The 21,946-nt window shown below is 40.4% G+C and overlaps 1 protein-coding gene across 1 annotated transcript; it reads left to right on the top strand.

Moving 5' to 3' along the window:
- Window positions 1-788: 788 nt before the first annotated feature.
- Window positions 789-21,370, top strand: TMEM27 (transmembrane protein 27). The gene is made up of 6 exons (XM_009873304.1): window positions 789-879; window positions 1,233-1,291; window positions 6,965-7,050; window positions 13,873-13,989; window positions 16,772-16,966; window positions 20,925-21,370. Exons 1-6 carry the CDS (start codon window positions 813-815, stop codon window positions 21,079-21,081), a joined length of 681 nt encoding a protein of 226 aa, XP_009871606.1. The 5' UTR covers window positions 789-812; the 3' UTR covers window positions 21,082-21,370.
- The last annotated feature ends 576 nt before the right edge of the window (window positions 21,371-21,946 follow it).

Below are 21,946 nucleotides of genomic sequence, written 5' to 3'. Positions count from 1 at the left end.
TCCAGTTGTTACTGTAACGATCAGCAAGAAGGTATTCTCCACCTTTATAACTATTCTTTTCATGCAGTGTGATGCCTCAGGTGTGAGTGTTTTTGTGTGGAACAAGGCATTTAATCTGCCAGGTTCAGGCAAACTCCTGAGCCAGGATGCAAGAGCGGGACCGGATCAGGGATGGGGGGACACGGCACGAGGCTGGCCTGTCAGAAATGCTGCAAGTTCGAAGGAAAATGAGGGACAAATCCACAACCCTTTTTGGGGGGGGATGTGGCTTTCTTTTGCATTGCTTTTGGAGGGATGAAAATGGTGCCCAGCCTCCCTTTATCCTCAGAGGCCCTCTGTGGGCCAGCAAGTTTCCCAAGGAACCCGGTCGGCAGCGTCCTTTGGGATCGTGGCAGCTGAGCTTCAGATGCCCCTGCCGTGGGTAACAGCACCGCGTCCCGCCGCCACGGTCACCGGCTGCTCTGGTGCGATGTACCCCAGACGTCTCGTGTGCCTGTCTGGCATCGCATCCAAGGGAAAAAAGGTTAGCCTGAAGCACTGTGTGAACTTTTGTAGAAGGAAAAATAAAAATTTATTACAGCTTTTTCTTTTTCTGTTTTTCTTTCCACGACAGAGAAAGATAGTAAATAGCTAACAGAAGACAGTTTTTTCTAGAGCCCGTTTTAGCTAAAATAACGGGGGTTAATTATTAAACCTTTTACTTGGTTGCTCACTTGTGCTGCTGATGCTTTAATCCTGGGTCACAGAAAGTTTAAGAGTGCTGTACAGGGGAGACTCACTTCTTTTTGCCTCAACCTTTCCACACCGACGGGATGTTACGGGTTTTGCCGCTTACACTCTTTGTAGTTGCCATTGCTCATGCCGAGCTCTGCAAGCCAGGTAAGTTTTGGAGCTGATTCATATCCTTCCCCAGGTAAATTTAGCTGTGAGTTTATGCTTACAAAGCTGCTGGCTTTTTGTCTCCAGTTTGAAGATTGAAATGCTGAGCATTGCTACTTTTATGAGTTTGCAAACTGAGTATGGATGTTGATCTCACTTAAAGAGATCATGGTAAACCTCACTGAGACTGTAGGATGGCATCTTTTTTCATGCTATAACTTCTGTTCTAACCAGGTGATCTGTTAAAGCGCATTTAAAAATTACTGTTTGTGAAATAATTAGACAAGTAAGTGATTTAAAATCCTATTTTGGTTTACTATCAATATACGTTTGCTTTTTTCTCTTTGTGTCAGATGCACAGAATGCTTTCAAAGTACGGCTTAGTATCAAAACAGCTTTGGGAGATAATGCAGTAAGTATCTTTACATATTCTTCCTAACTGAACATCAGCCAAAATAGAAGTAATATATACTGTAAACTTCTGAAGGCAGCACACACAATTTATTGTGAAGTATTAATTGTAATAGCTTGCTCAAGTCATGATCCAGGCATCCATTTCTTGACACTTGTCTAGCCCACTTCTTGAAATGGCATCCTTTAAGAGAAGTATAAAGCTTGCCTCTTCATAAAGATAATTTTATGTCAAAATTTTTTTTTTTTTCTGGAAAAACAGTAGAGCTGTTACACTTTATGCGTGATAGGTGCTGGATAAATCTAAGTGTATTTTGAGAAGAACACTTCTGCCTGAGTGCTGATTCAGGCATGTCTGGGAAGAGAAACAGGAAAAGATTCTCGGGTCTTTATGAAATGGGACTTTATGTCAGGCTCTCAGACCAGCATGATCTGTAGAGATCATTCAAGCATATCTCATCAGTTCTCTCCTAATGTAGGGCTTTGGATAGCAGCCTTTCTTTTCTGCCTATGGTGCACAGGCTCGTCTCATGAGGACTGAAATGCTTTGGCTTAATTCAAGTCCTTGGGCTTAATGTAGAAGTACTGGTGTGAGCAAGAAGGGTCTGTGATCCATAAGAGTTTGGAGCATTAGGTGACTGAATGGTTCTTCCTGATCTAAAGTGCTATGAAATATGGCAGAGCCCAGTACTTCATTTGCAGTTTTGAATGCTTAGAGCAGATCTACAGCGTGTGACAGGGCTCAGCATAAATTTCTATATAAAATGTCCTGGACAGTCATCTCTGCTGGAAGTCTGGTGCATGATTATATTAGGAGCCCTGGGGAACAAAAAGTAGTAGGTTATGTGTTATAAGAAACTGGAGGTATGAGAATCTCTCCATGACCATAGAAGCCCTTTTAAAATTACCCTGAAATATCAGGTAATTTAAATTAACATCATCAGGGACTTAATTCTGTTGGCAACTTAATACACCAGATAAATTGGGCAGAAATATTCAAAATACACTCTAAAGTATTTGTGTGTGGAAATTCGTATTGAAGTCAATTCTCTTGGGTGAGAGACCTTAATTAAACAGCAGTGAAAGCTTGGTTTGTTTAAAAATTTATTAAAAATAGTGTGATCCTACAGCTGAAAATATGTCAAAATCATTATTGAAGCTCCTCTTGATGATAACTGCTAATATTTTTATTTAATCTTGGTTCAAGATAGCAGCAAAGAAAGAAAATTGCAGTTCCCACTAAGGGTCTTTCTTAATGCTTTTTTACTTCTCCAACTCTAGTAAAATAAGGATGTTTTGATAATTTGTGATTTTTTTTTTATTTTTCATCAAAAAAGGGTACAAGTCATTAATCATAAAGGCACTTTATATTACAAGAAAAAAGCAATAACTGAGGACTCTGTTGGTTTTTGTAGATAGCTAGCAGTTTATTTCATGTAACAAAGTATGTGAAAGCCCTAATAATGGGACCATCTAGAATATCATTTTAGAAAACAGATGAAAGTGGTATGATGTCATGCAAAATTACTCACAAATAATGAACAATTTGTTAAGTGCACAGGTAGTAGTTCCTTTTCATAGCCCTTGCAAGTGACCAAACCTGAAAACTGAAACTACTGTCAAACTGAAATTCTGTTTGGTTGAACAATTTGGAACACACTACTTTTAATTTTCTTTTTTTTCTTTTATTTTAGCAAAGTATAACACTGTTGTTGTGTTATGGTAGGACACAGCCGGCTTAGAATATCTTGGTATGATGCTCTGCTACTGAATTCCATTTTGTTCATTTTGAAGTCACTTCAAGCTAGATGATAGCAGAAAACCCTGATAAGTGTGGGCATTTTGCTCCAGGACTGGCAGGATAACACCAGTGTGCGTTCAGAAGCATAGGAAATAGGTTAGTGTAGTCTTCCACATGGTTAAGTGCATGTCATCTGCTCTGTGTGAGGCTGATAAAGACAGAACACCATTTTTTAATTTGTTCGCAAAGCAGGCTGTATTTTGAGGCAGGGAGTGCCGTTTAGTGTATTTATATAGTTCTTATCACAATGGAGCTGGAAAGAGCAGCTAAGGTACTGTAAGTATTTAGCTGTTATTTTATTTGCCAATAGTGGGTGCACTTGACAGAGACATTTTTTGCTCACCAGTGGGAGGAAACATGGTGTCTGTAAGCCTAAATGGAAGGAACATGATTTCTGAGTCTCTGTGAGGATGGCATTAACTTTAGGAGTGGAACCGCCACCAGTCACTAGTTGCTTCTTGCTTTTGGAGCTAGCAGAGTGGTAGAGTGTTCATCGAAAGGGCCAAAGACAACGAGGGAGTGAGCAGAAATGATGTGCCCTGAGTAGTCTGTGTAACTCCATGTCACCACTCGGTTCAACCGTAAGAGTCCAAGAGATGGCATGTCAGGGGCTGCACAGGCGAAGTCAAAGGTGCGCTTCCATTCTGCCTCACGTACCCAGGCTGTTTCCAGGGTAGCGGATGAAGGGGGGAAAGGCTGACGTGCCTGTGGTGTCTTGCTGCCAAACGGGACCTAGAGACACCTTTGTGTGCCTGTAGCTGTACTGCAGTCTGAATAGCTGTCTGGTTAAACCACAGAATCATTCGGGAGGGAAGGGACCGTGAAAGGTCCTAGTCCCCTGCTGCTCAAAGCCAGGTCAACACTGAAATCAGATCAGGTTGCTTCGGGCAATCATGTAATATTATACTCTGATTCCGCTAGCTTAAATTTTGTCTTCCTTAGAGCACTACTATAGCATTTCCCCCCATCAACAACCTATGCTCATCATCTTTTACCCATTATCTCATCAGCCTCCTCTTTCACTAACAGGCACTTAAGGCTGGCTTTCACAGTCAGCTGTGTCTAATTCTGCTCCTCCTTAATGGATAAAGGATGGCAACTGCAACTGAGCCGAGATCTTTGTGCTTGTTCCTTTGCAGAGCAAAGAAGATGGTACAAATGTTAATAGTTCTGATACTGTCATTTAAGGTTTTATTGATAACTGTCATATTTATGGCGTGTGGTTGCAAATTGCATTTAATACATTTCCTCTCTAGTAGCACAAATTGTGTATCAGTGGCTGCACTCCACAGGAACGTAAGAACAGGAGTAATGTTGTTGGTCAGCAGCTGCAGTCCAGGCCTTTGCAATTGGAGGATAAAGGTGAAACTGATAAAGCTCCATAACAGAGCAAGTCAGGTTTCTTTGCACCTGTCCCTCTGACTGGAGAAAGCTGATGATTAGAAATTGCCTTGTGGCAATTCTTCCCCACTTATCCTGGGTTCATACACTTTATTTGCTTAGAGCTATTCTTGCCATACTATTCCTCCTCATTATGTTGTCCCAGCCCTGCATATTCCTGCATGCAGTTGTTTTCAGAGGTTCTTGTTCATATAGATCCCACAGCCATCTCCACCTCCTCGACCTCTCATCTGATCATCGTTCTCTTGGGCCGCCTTGCTCTTCTGCCCAGAAGGTTGTCTGCAGCATCTTCTTATTCAAGCAGCCCCCTGATTTCTTTTGAGTTTTCTTTGCCGATCTGTTCCTCAATTTCTTGCAGCTTTCAGTTTATTCTGTCAGTTTTTTAAGTCTTTTTTAAAACTCTTTCAGCTAGGGCTGCAGTTTCTCACTACAAATTTTTTTTTCTCTGTTTTGAGATACCCTTTTTGTTGCTCAGACTTAAAGAAGCTCCAGGCTACTGCATTGTTTATGAGAACTGAATACTTAATAGTGGCAAATTGTGCATATATACGTGTACTGCACTAAACATAAACATATCAAGTACATGTACTTGGTAGTGCTGCATTGCAATTTGTGTCCCTGTAAGCATGAAAAGGAGTGTGCTCCATCACTGCCCATTTTCAAGACAACTGATTAAATTATCTCTGTAGTGGGTTTAATCCACTGGATAGCAAATGATTTTTGGACCTGTTCTCAGAGACTGCAGATGGCACATAGAGATTCAGTCAGTTGTACCATACACAGAAAAAGGAAGGTCTTCCCTTTTAGCTCCATGGTCTTTAAAATTACGATAGTTTTATGTACTATGTTACCTGTTGTTCTTTTGCTGACATTACTGTCACGTTTTTATTAGTAGAGTGGGATCAAAATTCAGGGGATGTCATTGCCCATGGCAGGGGGCTGGAACTAGATGATCTTTAATGTCCCTTCCAACTCTGACAATTCTGTGATTCCATGATTCTATGATTCTATTCAAAGTGTCTTTTTATTTTAAGTTCTCAGTCTGTCATGCATTATCACAGCATCACACCTCCTCTCATTCACGGGCAAGAGTGGTGAACCAGAGCTCAAATTCTTAGCTTTGCAGCTGGATTTTAATGCTGCTCAATTTGTCTGTTGCTCAGCTTTGTTGTCACTGTCCTACCTTATCTCAGAGAGGCCATTTAGCAACTCATCATTAGTCTAGGGATGATGAATACGTTAAGCATGACTTTCTGCCCTTTAAATGACTGCCTCTGTCCCTGCTTAGGTTCCCAGTCCACAGGATGTCAGAGTAAAATGAGGGCTGAGATCTGGAAGTTGGATTCCTTCTTTCTGCAGAGAGGTTGCAGCTCCATGCATGCAAAAGCAGAATTTGAAAACCAGAATTAGGATTTGGCATTTTCAATGCTGTTTACTGCTTTTTGGTGTACATTGCTGTTTTCTGGATGTGTTATGAAGGCTTATAAAAAGTAGGTCCAAGTTGTCAACAAGGTTAAGTATCCACACTGCTGGATTTCTGGTTTGGATGATTACAGTGCAGATTTTTTAAATGCTGGAAGTTAAAGATTAGATTTGTGTTCTGATTGACTGAAGAAAGCTGCCTCCAACTTCCATTAATATCATTCCAGGAAATTATTAATCTTTGTAATCTGCTGAAAGGGGAAATTCAATCAGTATGCTTCAGTCATGGCTCTTGTTATAAAAATGTAATGGGTGCGGTTCTTAACAGGTCATTAGAATTGCACATGTGAATGAAAGCCCAGGGGAACATAGTGAAGGTGTCTCAGAAAACTGAAAATATGGAAGCATGAGTTTTCATCAAGATAACAGAGAACAGTTTTTGGAGCTTATATTTTACTTCTTAGTGAAGTAATGACAATGCTATTTTCTTGCTTTTGCCTCATGTGCGATGTAATAATTTGTACTGTAGTTCAGTCTGTCCTCTCGTTGCAAGGATGGGATACAGCAATAAGGCCATAATATCATTTTATTTCCTGGTGTCCTGTCATTCAACTCCCAGAGACTACCTTCAACATTAGCTTTTTTTTGTGTGTATGTTTTTGGGCAGAGCCAAATGGTCTTTTAAAGTGGGTTTAAATGTTCTGCTTTAACAGTGTTCATCCGGCAAAAGAGGCAAGGCCATGAGTGCAGCTGATTGGGGAGAATTCTAGCAGTACACCTAGTCTTTGGTACAAGAAACTTTACATCCCCAGTTTGGTCAGCTTTTGGAAACATTGAATTCATGCAAGTTTTGGAAATAGTCTTTGCTCTTTATATTTTGCTTTATAAGAGCTGTTAGAAAAAGTTTTTTTGTGCACACTAAATAATGGGCAGGAATTTATTTTTGAAGCACAGCCAGAGAATTTATTAATTTTTCTGATCAATGTAACATCTCAAGTTCAGTGATTCTTCTCCCTCTCTGTACTGATTATATTCTATCTTCCTTTACAGTATGCCTGGGATGCTAATGAAGAGTACCTCTTCAAAGCAATGGTAGCTTTTGCAATGAGAAGATATTCCAGCAAGAGCACAACTCAGTAAGCATCTACTCTGCTTTGCTTTATACATATTAACAATGCTGTGTGTTGGGGCCCATTCTCTGCTATACTGCACTGTAGAAATCCTTATATACAGCTTCTAAAACCAGACAGTACAAGTGCATTTTTTTGACACCCAGATATATGTTAAACGTCATGGTACTTCTGGCTTCAGCAATGTTCAGTCTTTGGACCAGGGCCCCAGTTGCTGTGAGGTGGCCCAGCTGTGGATCTCAGTGGGATTGTGCCAATTCACTTCAGCAGAAATGGGCAGTAAGACATGATACCTTCTGGAGACCGTACTGGGAGGAGGTGAAGGGACACATTTGGCAAGGTCGAGAAATGCAGTATGGATCCTTCCAAAAGCAGCTCTGGTGCACATTTTCTCAGAACTCCAGCAGTATGTTGAGGATGGGCTGACTTGGAGAACTGCAAGGTGGACAGCTATGCTAGTGCTGTGTTCTGCTGGTGGTGTCTCTCCCTAATCTTCCAGCAGCTGAGCAAAATAGTATCAAGAAGTTTCAGATGTTGCAGTTCAGACATAAATCAGCCTTTAATTGGTTTGGGGGTTAAATCTACCCTGAGGTATTGAATATTCTTCTCAGGCTTCTGATCCTTGCTGCTCATGAAATCAGATACCACATTAGACAGACCATTTAGCAAGCTGTATTTTCAGTATGTTCTTATCTGTCTTAAATGAGAAACCTTCTAAGTGTATTTCTGTAGGATTGCTTTTCAATCTTAAAGGAAAGATTTATGGTTCTGGTAGGCTAATGAGGATAAGGTTCTCAATTTACTTTTAAAAAAAAACCACTTTAGGCTGTCATTGCATCACATGAAGCATATTCCACATTTGAAAAGATATTAGTTAACTTCAGTCACATGATGATTATTGTGGCTGCCACACTCTCTCTTAAATAGATTGATAATAGATGGATTTCCCCCTTCATGTAACAGGAGTGTTTGGTTCCTTGCTGTTTCATTTTTATTCCTCAGAATTTGTTTCCTTTGAGCAAGAGAGCCATTGCACCAAGCTTAACAAAAACAGCCAAGTATGCTACTGCACCCAATTAAAATGACACTTTAAAAAATGAGTTCATTAAAATGAGTTAATTAAAGGTGATTACGTAGGGCTTTTTCCAAGGTTTTCAAATTAGCAGTTTTCATCCAGTGTCTGATCCGTAAAGATTCACTTTTGTATACTTATTTTAATCCCGAGTCATTTAAAAAAATTATTCTCTTCCTTCCTTCAAAGTCATAGTGCTTTCACACAGGAAAAAAACCTGTGTCAGAAGCCAGTGATCTTTCTCCTCTTCAAGCACCATGGCTCGTTGCAGACTCAACTAATATTTGAATGCTCGATGCAGTAGTGGGAAAAAAAGAAGCCAGTGTGAAAGGAATTAAAGCTTTAATGGAATTTTTCTCTACCTACTTGGGGAAATCACAGAATTTATGCTCACATAATTCAGTTACCTACCAAGATAATTTTTCCCCTGGACAAATATTATAACATCAGTGTTACTCCAGTTTGGAGGTGGGGTTGGACACATCAATAATTTCCTGCTACTATGTTAGTCAGAGGAGACGTCAGAATAATATTTGTATAGGTATAGGTATCTTTATCTCTTTTTAAGATAGTATAGGACTTCCTCATGAGGTATAACTTGTTGGGGTGCACCTTGGAAGTATAACTGATAACTTTTAGGACTTCTTGATGCATAGACAGCATGTCAACCAAAGGACAGCTGTGCACCTCCGAATCTGGTACAACTTGCTAGGCAATGGACTGAGAAGTTTCCTATTCATAGATCTCTCCCAAATCCTGAGGGACCTCAGAGTCACCGTTCAGTGACGGAGAACTAGATGAACCTCCCATCCTGTTACAGCTCCTGGAAATTACGCGCTCCTCTCCCCACCCTTATGGCTGGCAGCTGGGAGGAACTGAGTGCAGAGGGAGGAGTGCAGTCCATCTCCAACCTCCCTGCAGTGGGTGTGGAGGTGTGAGTATGGAGCATCCCAGCACCACGCCGTGCACACAGGAAAGGCGCTCTTACGTAGCCGGTGAGCTTACTGCGTGGTGAAGAGGAAGGCAGAAGCAGGAGCTTGTGCTGAATAAGTTACGCTACAGGAGCTTTTACAGATAAATCAACAGATATTTCTTCGGGAGGTGTAAAAGATCAATGATCAATTATTCTGTCATAAAAGAGCAAACAAAGTGCTTGTGACTGCATTCTGGTAGCATCTACATTTACCCAAAGTTAATTTAAGGGTTTTGTCAAAATAAAGATTTAGAGGAAATTCAGGAGTATTTTACATAACAAAATACTGGTTCTTCCAGGGTATAAATTCTGCACAGGGCCGTAACACGGATGTCACAAACCTTCTCTTTAATATCCCATTAATTTCTGACACACCTACAGTCCTGCAGTAACTCATAGCCACAACGGACTCCCATGACACTAAAGGCCATTAACTTCAGCAAGCTGGATCAGGCCCCAAAATAATCTGTCTGGTGGATCAGCATAACCATTGATGCAGACTGTCCCATCATTTCTGAGATTCAAAGTCACCTTTTGTTAAGCTTCTGAAGCTGGATAAAAGCTAGCCCTTAATGACAAGCATTTGAATATGCTGCTGGAAACAGCAGCTGATGTTGTTGTTGCCTTTGTGCAACCACTGGGTGACCCAAATCAGAATGGACAGGATTGCACATTACATCTCAAGTTCTGTAAAGTTAATTCCTAAGCAAAAATTTAATAGGTCATGGAGCTGTGTTTAATATTTGAAAGGCTTGTCAAATTTTCAAGTTGGTAGGAAACAGAAGAAATACACACTCCATCACATCACTCAGTAATTATCGATAGAGATACTTTTTTTCAGTGAAGTAAAACCCCTTTATTTCCTGCTCTATATATGGCCTTTCAATTTGTTCTCAATATATGAATTCATAAACTACGTAAGCCAACCTTTGATCTCCCACTGTTAAAAAACGATGGTCTCTAGTCTGTGTTAGTAACCCTCTAATCTGTGACTCATTTGCAATAACATGCATCTCTTATGGGCCTAAGAGTAGTTAATATTTAGAGCAGAAAGAATGTCATCATATTTACTTTCATTCAAGTAAAAGAATCTACTGTTAGTACATCTTCGTTCTTAGATTTAAAAAGTTTCATTTTTCCTTATGAAGTGACCAGGAAAAAGATTATCAACATTTTCTATCTTCCTAAAGATGGGCTCTTTTGATACTAAAAATATTATGACCATTGAGAACAACAAAATAGGCTTGTAGAGTTAAAGCTGTTATGTCAAGGTGATCCCATGGCTGCTGTTCACAAAAAAAGAGAAGAAAATAACGTTCCTTTGCAGGAGCAGCTGCACACCACTGGCTTAGAAGAGCCCTGGTACTTTTGGGAGAGCCGGAGACAGGTGCTTGAGATGTGGGGACTGGGCTTCTTCCATAAGCTAATGGCCACTGTAAGCACTCAGCTCCCTTTGAGCCTCTGGCAGCTCTTCCTTACATCTAAACAATTCCTGCCACAATGAGGGGTGAGATTATGCTGAATTTTGAACTAACAATGCTGATCATTTGAACTTGAAAAGCAAGCTCTACTGAAGAGGTGGGTTCAGCCATCACTTCTGGGAACCGATATTCAGCGATAGACACAATGAAGTAGACGTGACACTTTGGGACATGGTTTAGTGGTCAATGGTGGTGCTGGCTTGATGGTTAGACTTAATGATCTTAGAGGACTTTTCCAACCTTTCTGATTCTATGTTTCTATGATTCTAAGTAAGGAATGATGATAGCGTTTCAAGCCAAGGAACCATTGGGGTTTCCTGCACTCCGCCCACTTGTGTTCACTTGCATGTATGAAAAGAAATGCAATTTTGGACTCTGGCCGTGGTGCCGTAAGGCAGAACCAGGATCTTGTCATTTTTGTTATGGCAGTCTCCTGTAATTCGTCTATCACCTGCCAAGGAAGGAAGAAGATGGCCACATATATGTTTACAAATGCACTTAATTAGCACAGTGCATGGAGAAGATCTCAGATCTAAGCAGTGTAAAAGCATAGTTTTGTAATGCTTCTGCACCCTGTAAATCAAACCTGCATGCCAATAGCACAGGGAAAAAAAGGTGTGCTTGCTGAAAAAAGATTGCCACAGTGGTGTAAGTTGAAGCAGTCTGTTCTGGTGTTTACTCAGTCCTTTTGAATTTCTTGTGAGTGGTATTATTCTCTTTGGAGTCTGGAGGGATTTACAGCATTCAGGTTCCGCTGGTGAAAAACGGGTGGTGGTGAAGCCAGGTTTGGGATGCTTATAGTCGAGCAAAGATTTTAGACACAACAGGGAGCAGAAAGGAGGCAAAATCCATGTATCCCAGTGTAAGCCTTGCGGCCCAATTGATTCAGTGCTCTTTGTTCTATAGAAAGAGAGATGCTGCCCTAAGGATGAGCCACTGCGCGGTCTCATGCCGAAAGCCTTGGCACTGTCGTCTCTGAACGAGAATGAGAAGGATAGGATGTTCGGCCAGTCTTTATCTACCAAATTTGTCTTTCTCTTTGGTGATCAAACTTTCCTCGCTCTTTTTTAAGAACGTTTGTAGGGCAACACAAACTCAGATTTTCTACCTAGACGAATTTGTGATTGCATGACAGAAATTCCAGCTTTAAGAACTATGGTAACATGAAGCTTTAGGTTATACTCTTACAAATTCTCCTGGTGAAAAACTTCCTCTGCAGATACAATTTTAGATATTCTGTGAAGTCAGCAAGAGTTTTTCAGCCACTAGCCAAAAGGAGAATCTTTCTTTTCCCTTTCCTGCAGGTTTTGTAATTTTCTTTTGTTTTGGGAGGAATAAATCTGCTTTCATCTTCTGACTGTTGCCAGCAAACTGATGTGAACATCTTTTCAAATTCCAGAAGATAACTTTCCTCTTCTATCCATAAAAATTCTTTGTATTTTCAAAATTGAAATTGTTCCAGAGAGGTAAAAGCAGGTATTTCAACTCTACAAAATCATTGCTTGCCATTTCATTGTGTATCTTTACGGCATATGTACCTTCTCCATCAAACGTAAACTTGCACTACCCATTGCACCCCAAAAATCTTTCAGCAGTAAGTGAAATATTTCTGCAAAACATCCATCACGAACTACTGTGATCAAGTCAATACCCGTCCTGCCTTAAAAGCGAAGTCGTTCTTTTCTGGATGGAGACCACACATTTCATCGGTGCTTTTGGCTCCCTTATATTCCTTCCTGCTCCTCGGGCCACCAGAGGTCATTAAATGACACGTCTAATTAGCCAGCAGGTGGCACTGCCGAACAGAGCTCTGCGGCGGGGTTGGCACCCCGAGACAGCCCGGGCAGGAAAGGGAAGGTTAAAACTTGCCTTTTGATGACGGACAGGCCAAACCTTACAACCGCTTACGGTAATTCATAACGGGCATTAACTGCAGTTGATTAAAAGACGGGCTGCGTTCCTCTTTGCTGGCTCGCTGCAGGGTTTTCTTCTCCAGAACGGCCGGTACTGTCTGAAGGCTGATCACCCCAAGGGCTGGCCGTGTTGTTCTTGTGTCCTGGGAGACCTTGTGCCAAGGTGAACCAAGTCCAGGCTGCTCTCTCGAGATAAAAATGATCCTAAGTCTTGATCCTGGGCTTTCAGAATGTCTGCTAGCTGCTTGGACATGGCCAGTAAATCTGAACCTGGAGCCAAATTCTTTGGGTCATTTATTGATATAATTGTAAATATTTTTTTTCCATTTTTATCTCTCTGGATATCTGTCATGGAATTCATAAAGGCTTTGGCTGTCCTTTTATGGTACATACTGTGCTCCTTGCCATGCCGTAATAAATGACACCTTATACAATTCCTGTATATTACACAAGTTTAACTGATTTGTTTCTTATATGAGTAAACTAGGAACAGATAGAAGAATACAGGGGCACCATCTATCCTCAGTCACTGTTATGATACTAATGTATTACCCTTCACTTTAAATATTCGTGTTGATGTTGTTCTATGAGCTTTTTCTAGTGACAGTGCCACCGTTTACTAGTTGTAGTGGTAGAAAACAAAATTGTAAGAATTTAATAAAAGGCATTTAAGAGACATTTCACCCACTTTTTATATCGTATGTCACAAGAAGCTGCGTGCCTGTGCCCTTCCACTCTTAACTTCACATAAAGCTGAGTAATCTTCTTTTAAAACTGATAAGATTAATGTTTGTTGTAGCATAAACTAAAGGGCATAGGCTAGTGCCAGGAGAATGTCTAAATGTAGCCTGTTCCCTCCACTCTGTGCCTGACACTGAACACAGATGTCAAAAAGAATAACATCAATTTTGTTTCTCTTCTCTCCAGCAAATGTATCCTGCAGAAGGACTACACTCACTTGAAAATTATGTGGGGAATTCCACATGCCTGGTACCTGCGGTGTTAGCTGTCAAAACCAAAGTTCTTAGGTCACCAATGAATGCATTTGCCCCATTTTATGGCATTTGTAAAGGCCTGATGATAACATGCGTCTTATTTTTGTCATTTGATTACGCTAAATGTATGCCCAAGACCATGGAAGTTTGTAATAGATTCAGAAGTTTGAAGGTTCAAACTGGTCTCAATAAGCTGATTTTTTTTTTTAATAAACATATTGGGAAATGGGAAATGCTATGAGTAATATTTCTTCCTTGTGCATTAACTGTTAATTTTTTGAAAGTAAGAATTTTTCCCCTATTAGATGAAAGCAGTATTTTAAGAAAATCTAAAATATTTCAATAATTCCTTCCATGCTTCTTTAATGATGATTTTTGTTTGAACTATCTGCAGAATTTCCAATGTGCTGCTCTGCAACGTGACGGATCGGGTGTCATTTTGGTTTGTGGTCACAGATTCTTCCAAAAATGTGACAACTGTTCCTGGAAGTGAGGTAGAGGCAGCCATCAGGTACAGTCCCTGCTTCTGCAACCTTTTCTTCCTTGCTGACTAGGGTGTTTTCTCTCTCTGGGCCTTGTATGAGTGAGCACTCTGCCTCTTTAAGGACAAGCTTATCCAAGTAGGTAAAACACCAAGGAGTCAGTACTCTTTTGTGCCTGTGAGATTAGGATTTTTAGAAGGACTGTATTCTGCAGTCCTGCAGAATACAAAGCATGTGAGCATTGAGATTATAGCTTTGAAAAGAGGCTCTCTTAATGCTGGAGCCTCAGAAGGAATCTAGTCCCTTGCCAGAGCCTTACTTGCAATTTGCTGTCCAGCACATGACACTTACGCTGCTCTTCCCAGTGAGAGAATCTTCTCCCTCAGGTGACGGAATTGCAGTCTTTTGGGTGGGATTTATGTCATTCAGCTTCCATTGCGTGCCACATGCACATCTACACCTGGACTAATGACCAGAGGCTTCCTTTCAGCACTTCTCAAGTACAGTTCATCTGACTTAATTCAGCAGTCAGCTTTCCTGTGAAAAGAGCTCATGTGAACTCTTCCTGAGCAGAGCTGGCTGCGTGCCAGCTTGGCTTAAACAACATTATACTCACATTCTTTTCATACCAGCTCTCTCTGCAATGCCAGTCGATGTCCTAGCTGAGCGTTGCTTGCACAAAGTACTGTGTGGTACAAATCAGTTTGCTTTCTACTGACTGTTGCATCCTGTGGCCAATAAAAGCAAGAGTGCGGAGCTGAAGAGGGAAGAATGAAAAATGGGCAATCTGACTTCAGTGGTGCACCAAACATGCATAACAGGTTTATATGGATGACTCCCACAAGCAGCATAGCTTACGTATATTTCTCAAGCACAGAGGGGAAAACAGACCTCTTTGTTTTCAGGCATTCTGTACTTTGTCTTGAAAATTCATGTTATCTCTGTGGAGGTGTAATGCCTAATTCCTGATGAATGAGTATGTGTTCTTTTGGAAAGATTAACTTTTAAGCTTATGAGCAGATTAAACTATTTCCTACGGAGACACCAAACAATAGCTTCATAACATTAGCAGAGGAAGCAGATTATTTATTCACTGAAGCTCTCTGTAAGAGTGCTGGAATGCAGGGCTTTTGCATTTCTGTTATTCTTTGATACGTTCAGTAGCATAAGCTGATTTACTTAAGTCTTTTATGTGCCCTCTTTGCCACAGAAATTGGATGCTATTATAGTATTTTTGTTTTCTAACTGTTGTCTGTCACCCAATAAAGAATATGCTATTTATGAAAAGTTTTAAATCCTACCTAACTTAGAAACAAGAAATAAAGCGGTGTATAAAGCTAGAGTACTTTTTATTTAGTTGCTTCTCATTGCAGGCTTTCATAATAAACCATTATTTTAATTCTTCATACTACAGTGGCCCATAAAAACAGGACCCACGGACCAGGATTTTATTGTATGAGATTCTCGGCAAAGTGAGAATAAAGAGGAAAGTAAGCCTTCTCAGCGCTCTGCATGAGACCCAAGATCTTGCATAAATATACTCAAGATACATTTATGCATATACAAACACAAAATGCTCCTGTAATTGCCTGCATGTGTTTCAGCACATAATTCTGTAACTCCAGCCATTAGATGAGGGTGAACAATACTTGCTTCAGCTGTTCACAATGATCCTTTCATATCAATAAGGATGAAAATCTTTTCTAAATCAAAGACAGCTTACCGGATAATGAGTCTTATAATATGCTGTGGCTTTCAGTCCTCTCCAGGAATGCTAGCTTTCCATTAAGGCTAAGAACTTCCTGTTTCAGGGACAGTCAAACATTATGATTTCCAAGAAAAGAAATTTGCAAAATCTTACCTGTATTTCCCATGTATTATCTGTTCTTGGAAAATACTTGTTCTGTGGTAAATGAATTGAATTGTATACAGGAAAGAGCTGCTGTAAATCATAACAATGGCAATCAAAAAGAACGGCTCAAGACCAATATATGTAATACATCTTCTCAAATAATTTTAACATGTTGAAAGCTAATGGAAGATACTGCTAAAGTATTCTAAGCTTAGAATCAGATCCGGAAATACCTGCAAATGCTTTTAAGTAGTGGGTGAAGATATCCATTAAAAGGGAGCAGTTGTACTCCTCATATGAAAAGTATGTGTCTCAGACTTACAGTTTCTCATAATGTTAAAATATATTCAAAGTACAAATCTCTTTAGCTGCATCTTGCAGGGACAAAGGGCATGCTGTCAATTGGGGTGCATTCTTCTGGACCAAACCGTATCTCATGCCACATGGACCTAAGAAAATCTACAGCAGCAAGAGCAGATGTATGGGCCCATAATATGCAGGATGGCTCAATTTGAGGAACTACGGGCACTGATAAATAAATCCTCTGAGCATTGCAGAGTAGATTTGCTATCTTGAATAATGCTAATCTTGAATGCTGCATGAGCAAGACAACAGAACTACCCTTACAGGTTGCAGCCTGCTATGTCTTTAGTTCATGGTCCAAACCAGAAATAAATAATAATAATGTGCCCCAGGTGCTATCTGTATTTTCAGATTTTTCGGATGAATACATAAAAAATCTGGCGTTCAAAACGTCCTAAGTGTGTGGGTGTCTATGGATTGCTGACAAAGTCTGTGTTAAAGTGAAGAACTGTGTAATCCTACCAACATCATGCTGGATCAAATTCAGCCTTGCCAGACTTGCAGCACATGCATGAAAATTCCTTTTTTTCTTCTATCATTTTAACTCATAAAATACCTTTCTAAATAGTTGTGATGTTCTTTGTGTTTTTACGAAGGATGAACCGGGACAGAATCAACAGTGCCTTCCTACTGAGTGACAAAACGCTGCAGTTCCTGAAGATAACCTCAACCTTATCACCTCCCGTTGAACCCTCCACGCCTGTCTGGCTTATTGTATTTGGTGTTGTTCTTTGTATCATTGTGGCTGGAATTGTTTTCCTTGTTGTTGCAGGGATTCGGCAACGCAAGAAGTAAGCAGCTTAGCTTTTCTTCTGGTTTAATTGAATACTGGCAAGTTAAGTCAGCGGGGCTGGTTTTGCTTTTCGGATCAGCCTCAGAGAAGTTAAAGCTGTGCCCCCCCACCTCAATAGGTAAAGAAAACCCCTGTGTCCTTTTCTGAGGAAAGGGGTTATAATTTTTAACTGTGGAGCATAGATGCTGTAGTAATGCTGAGGTGTAATGAGGAAATAGAGAGTGTAAGAGTATGGTCCTGGAGGCCACCTAGCTAGAGATTATAATTTTACAAAGACATTTTCCATCATTCTTCTCGATGTTTGGTGTGCCGCAGGTAACAGACTGCCCAAATAGCTATTACCAAGAGGGAGAAGGCTGACAGTGATTGTGCCCCTTCCAGGGCAGTAGTATCAAAAGCTGGCAGGGCTAAAACCAAATTTGCTGCTGCAGCTTGTGAAGCCTCAGTAGAGGACACAATAATGATTAATGTACGTCTGAAGAGGACCTGCTCAATGGAACGGTGCGTGATCTCACCTACCATTCGTGACCTGATGGGTCCAAAGTACCCAGCCCTTCGCAGGTTAATGACTAGATCTCCCCATGAGCCCAAGTGTTTGCTGTTTGGCTATAGGGTAGAAGAGACATACTCTTTTCATTTCAGTTTCTGCCCTGTGGTAGCACTGATGAAAAAGAGGCAGCTATTCATGCTTCCCTAGTGTGAGCATGTTGGAGCAAGAAAGACTAGGTGGAGTTTTCGTCCTGTAGTCTCTCTTGGCTCAGAGTTGGGCATAAAGAGTAGAAATTAGCGATCTGAAGGTCTGCTGTAGAAGTTCATCTTCTGCCGTACTTTAGAGTGACACAGAGGTATGGTTAACACAGAATTATGACTTCTGCAGTGGAGTCTTACAGGAACAGCAGAAGAACTGGAAAAGGGTAAATATCTGCTGACAGCTAGATAATGTTAAAATTACTGACTTTATGGTGGACTGTATCACCAAACAGAACAAGGGATTCATATATGAAACGTGGTGTGATGCAGAGACTTTTCCTTTCTGCTTCCTTGTCATCTTGAAGAACAACAATAAAAGATCCTAGAAAAGCAATATTGGTTCTGAAGGATAAGTACTTCTCATAACCCTTATTAATGTTGTCAGAATCCTTTCAGTTATATTTTGCATTCAGAAATGTTATATGAATTTGCAAAACCCCGTTCTGTTTAAAAAAAAATCCAAACAAAATTCAACAAACAATAGATGAGAGATGCTGTTGGGGAAGGAGTCTGAGATCCGTGGATAGATTAAGACTTGTCACAGCCTTATGTGTGGTATTGGCTGAGTTATTTTATCCCCTGAACCTAGGCAACCTCTTCTGTAAAACTGGAGAATAATCTTGCTACCTGAAGCCCATACCTGCCCTCTGTGTAGTGCCATGGCTCTGTGTGTCCTTATAGTGTCTAACTTAAAGAGGGTCTTTGAACATTTCGAACAAGTGTAATGTAAATAAATTATGCTAAATAGCTATGCTTTTTCTAGCTAAAATAATAATTTGTGCTTCATATTATACTGAAAGACAGCATTTACCCCTTCTATTTTCAAATATCTCAGCTGAGTCTGACTGATGGCCTCAATATGGTGTAAGCAACATGCTCGTTTCATCATAACAGCAGTAGTGCAGCTTGTTGCTGACTGTCTGTGGTCGCTTGGCATCCTCTCTGTCTCATGCTTTTGTTGTCATTTTCATTGTTATGCTCCTTTTCACTTCTCCCTCTGTTTCCCTACTCTGCCTTTATGTGTAACCTTTCCTGAGAGCAGATGCATCTGTGATTGAACTCTAACCCTCCTTTCACATCAATGACATCTTCAGGCAGCGATGAGGGAGTGAGAGAGGGGGTAAACCAAGCATATAATTCTTCCACCTACTGTTGCAAAGACAGGAGAGATAAAAGGGATGGTCTGGGCAATTTTGGCTTCTCAAAAGAAGAGCCAGACATCAGAGAAGAAAATTTCGAAAGTGCTTCTCTCCTTTTCACGTCTCAAAGTATGTGACCAGGTTGTCAAAGACTTTAGTGTGTCCAGTGATGAACTTTCCTGGAAACTGATTCAGAGCTGACGTAACAGCAGCTTTGTTGCCTAGTAAGCTGTGATGGAAATCTGGCCCCAAGGACCGTGTTGACTTCTCATAAATGTGTCATTTTTGTCTTTATAGGCCTTTAAAGTATCAGTTAAATACCTCAGTTCAGATAAGCCCAAAAGCACGTGCTTCAGGCGGTTGGTACTCAGGGTGGCAGAGCAGTGTGTGCTCGGCCTATAATGAAGTTTCAGTAATGAGTTAAACTCATGTGTCATTTCTTGAGCAGAATAATTTTCTTAGTTAGGTCAGTCTTCACTCCTATCGCTGCCACCGTGTGAAATTCCAAGTTACAGCTGCCTGCAGCTTGAAGAGCTCTGTGTGACTGTAGCCCTGTGCTTGCAGCAATAGGACCCCTTCCTCTCTGATAACAGATTTGGCACATACCCAGGACAGGACCATCCTCTACTGACTATGCTAATCCAGAAGTCTACCCCTACCTCCCCCAAAATCCCATCTGCATCAGAGGCCAAAAACATTTGCTGTGGGAAGAGTAAAAACATAGTAAGCACATGCAGTGTTTCCCTCTATTACTCTTGCAGCATCTAATTTGCAGTTGAGGGCCTTCCTGAGCTGAATTTAATCTTCGTATATTGGGCAAGCCACAATGTTTTCGCTTCCCTTAACTTGTTGAGTCTCCCCTTGGACTCATGGAAATTTTTAGCTTATCTGAATTCCTATGGTAACAAGTTCCACATGTAACAAGTTCCACATGTCTCCCACTCTCATTTCTTTTGAACTTGCTTCTTAGCATCTTTTATGTTCTGCCCCCGCAGTTTTTGTATTAAAGAACACTCCTTTTATCACTGTAAAAGCAGTGGTCAGAGGTTTCCACTACTATCCCCATGTTTATTTCTAGGAATTCTGTAATGCGAGGAATGTCCCAAAGGCCAATAAAAGTTTATTATTGTTAATATCGCTGCTATTAGCGGTTACACTGAGTCAGGTTGTTACAATTGCCCTGAGTCAGATTCTTACAGTACATGTTGGGGGATAGGAAGAAGCAGTGGAGCTGACCTTTGGGTTTCTTATCCTCTGAAACCGCTGATGCTGCAGGCTGTAAAGTACAGCAGGTTTTTTCACCTATGAACTAGTAGATCTCAAGGTCAGAATAAATCTGGAATTAAAGGAACACCGTGACGTGTTGACTGATATTTCTGTATTACATCTTCTTGTGGCTGTATTTTTAGATAATTTTACTCAGCAGCTATTTTAATATGCTTTTGCTGAGAACTGGAGCCTGGAAAAATCAAAGCCATGCAATTATTTGATCTAGAAAACCGAAGTTTGAAATATTGGATAGGAAGGTGATTGTTAATGAAGTTTGGGCTGAAAATGCAGATTTGCAGCGTTACAAGTACCTAACTTCTGGAGAAGATTGTCAAGAAATGTGAGGGCACTCAAGTCTCCACATTTGGAGACTATAGTGTAAAGGTGATCTGTGTCTATAAAGTGTTGTTTAGTTTGTCCACATCATGGAGTGAAATCTATGGCACACATAACAGGGTCAGACTAGATGTTCAATGCAGTCCTTTCTGACATAAAGCAAAAACAAATTTGAGATTTTTTTTTCCTTTTTTGTTTTGCACCAGCTTTTCCTTCTGCACCCTCCAGTCATTTTACAGAATAAGGAAGTTAAGTACCATGTTTTCTCTAGGTTTTCTGATTCCCAATCCTGACCTCAAACTGCTAAACCATCAGTTTGGTTTCAGGTGCACCAGATTATGCCTTTCAGAACATCACCTACAGTAAACTTCTAACTAAATGTGCATTTTTCTGTTTGTGGAATGATGGTAGGGTGCTGCAGGTCAACAGAATAAGATGATTTTTTCTCTTTCTTGTTTTTAGAAAGAATAAAGAATCAACAGAGAGAGAAAATTTAGAAGAGAAAGGCGAAGTGACAGTAACAGTAGAAAATGGGATTCCTTGCGAAGCGCTGGATTTAAAAACAGGCCACGTTAATGGAGTCTTTGCAGCAGATGATGAACGGTTCACACCCTTATGAAATGCTGCCATTGCTATCTGGCTGGTTTTTGAAAGACTCCTGTGCCTACCTTATCTCGTCAGTACTCCTAAATGCCAAACGTGAAGACAAGAAAAATGCCCTTTTACTTAATATCCCTCGAGAGAACCTTTTGCTGATAACACATACACTCGAACCTCCATTACAAAGCTTTTGTTCATGAGCAAAGCAAATGAGAAGACATAAAATGATAACCATTAAAGATTTCCAGAAGATACGTGGCAGAACAGGATTGAAACCTGCCTTGTGTCAGGCATTTAATTTTTAATGATTATTTAAATATGTCTATTGCTTTTTTTTTCCTGATATAAAAGTGAAACTGCATTTTTCCTGAGTGTCACCAGGGAGATCATCTATCATTGTCAATCCTTGCTAGGCTTTCTTTCAAGCCACATGCAAAAGTTTCTCTGTAAAATGAATTCTGTTTGCTGATATGCACTATGGTTTTGGATGGAATAGTGGCCGGTGCATGGGAGTTTTCATTTATCAAGAAAAAAAATCTTTCACAGCCTCCATAAGAGTAGGTTAAAAAGCAGCTGGGTCATCTATAGCTTTAGAGATGTCGAAGTCACAGATTATATCACTTGGAAATTAAAAGTTGCAAAAGTTTGAAATTTGTTGAAATTACAAGTTGCAACAAAGGGCAGATTTTCCAAAGGTGCAGTCTGTGGTTAGCAGTTCGGTTCTCATTAAATCTATGAGGACATTTCACAACTCTTTGAGAAAATCTTCCTTTTGTTTTTTAATAATAAAACTAGAGTAGATTTCCAAGACATAGCCAACCCAAGGTCGGATGAACTTTCATGTGACAGCCAGAAAGCTTTAGAAAAGATTCAGTGCTTGAAAC

This window comes from Apaloderma vittatum, unplaced genomic scaffold, assembly GCF_000703405.1.
Source record: "Apaloderma vittatum isolate BGI_N311 unplaced genomic scaffold, ASM70340v1 scaffold4907, whole genome shotgun sequence".
NCBI lineage: Eukaryota > Metazoa > Chordata > Aves > Trogoniformes > Trogonidae > Apaloderma > Apaloderma vittatum.
This window is presented reverse-complemented; position numbering and strand designations above follow the sequence as displayed.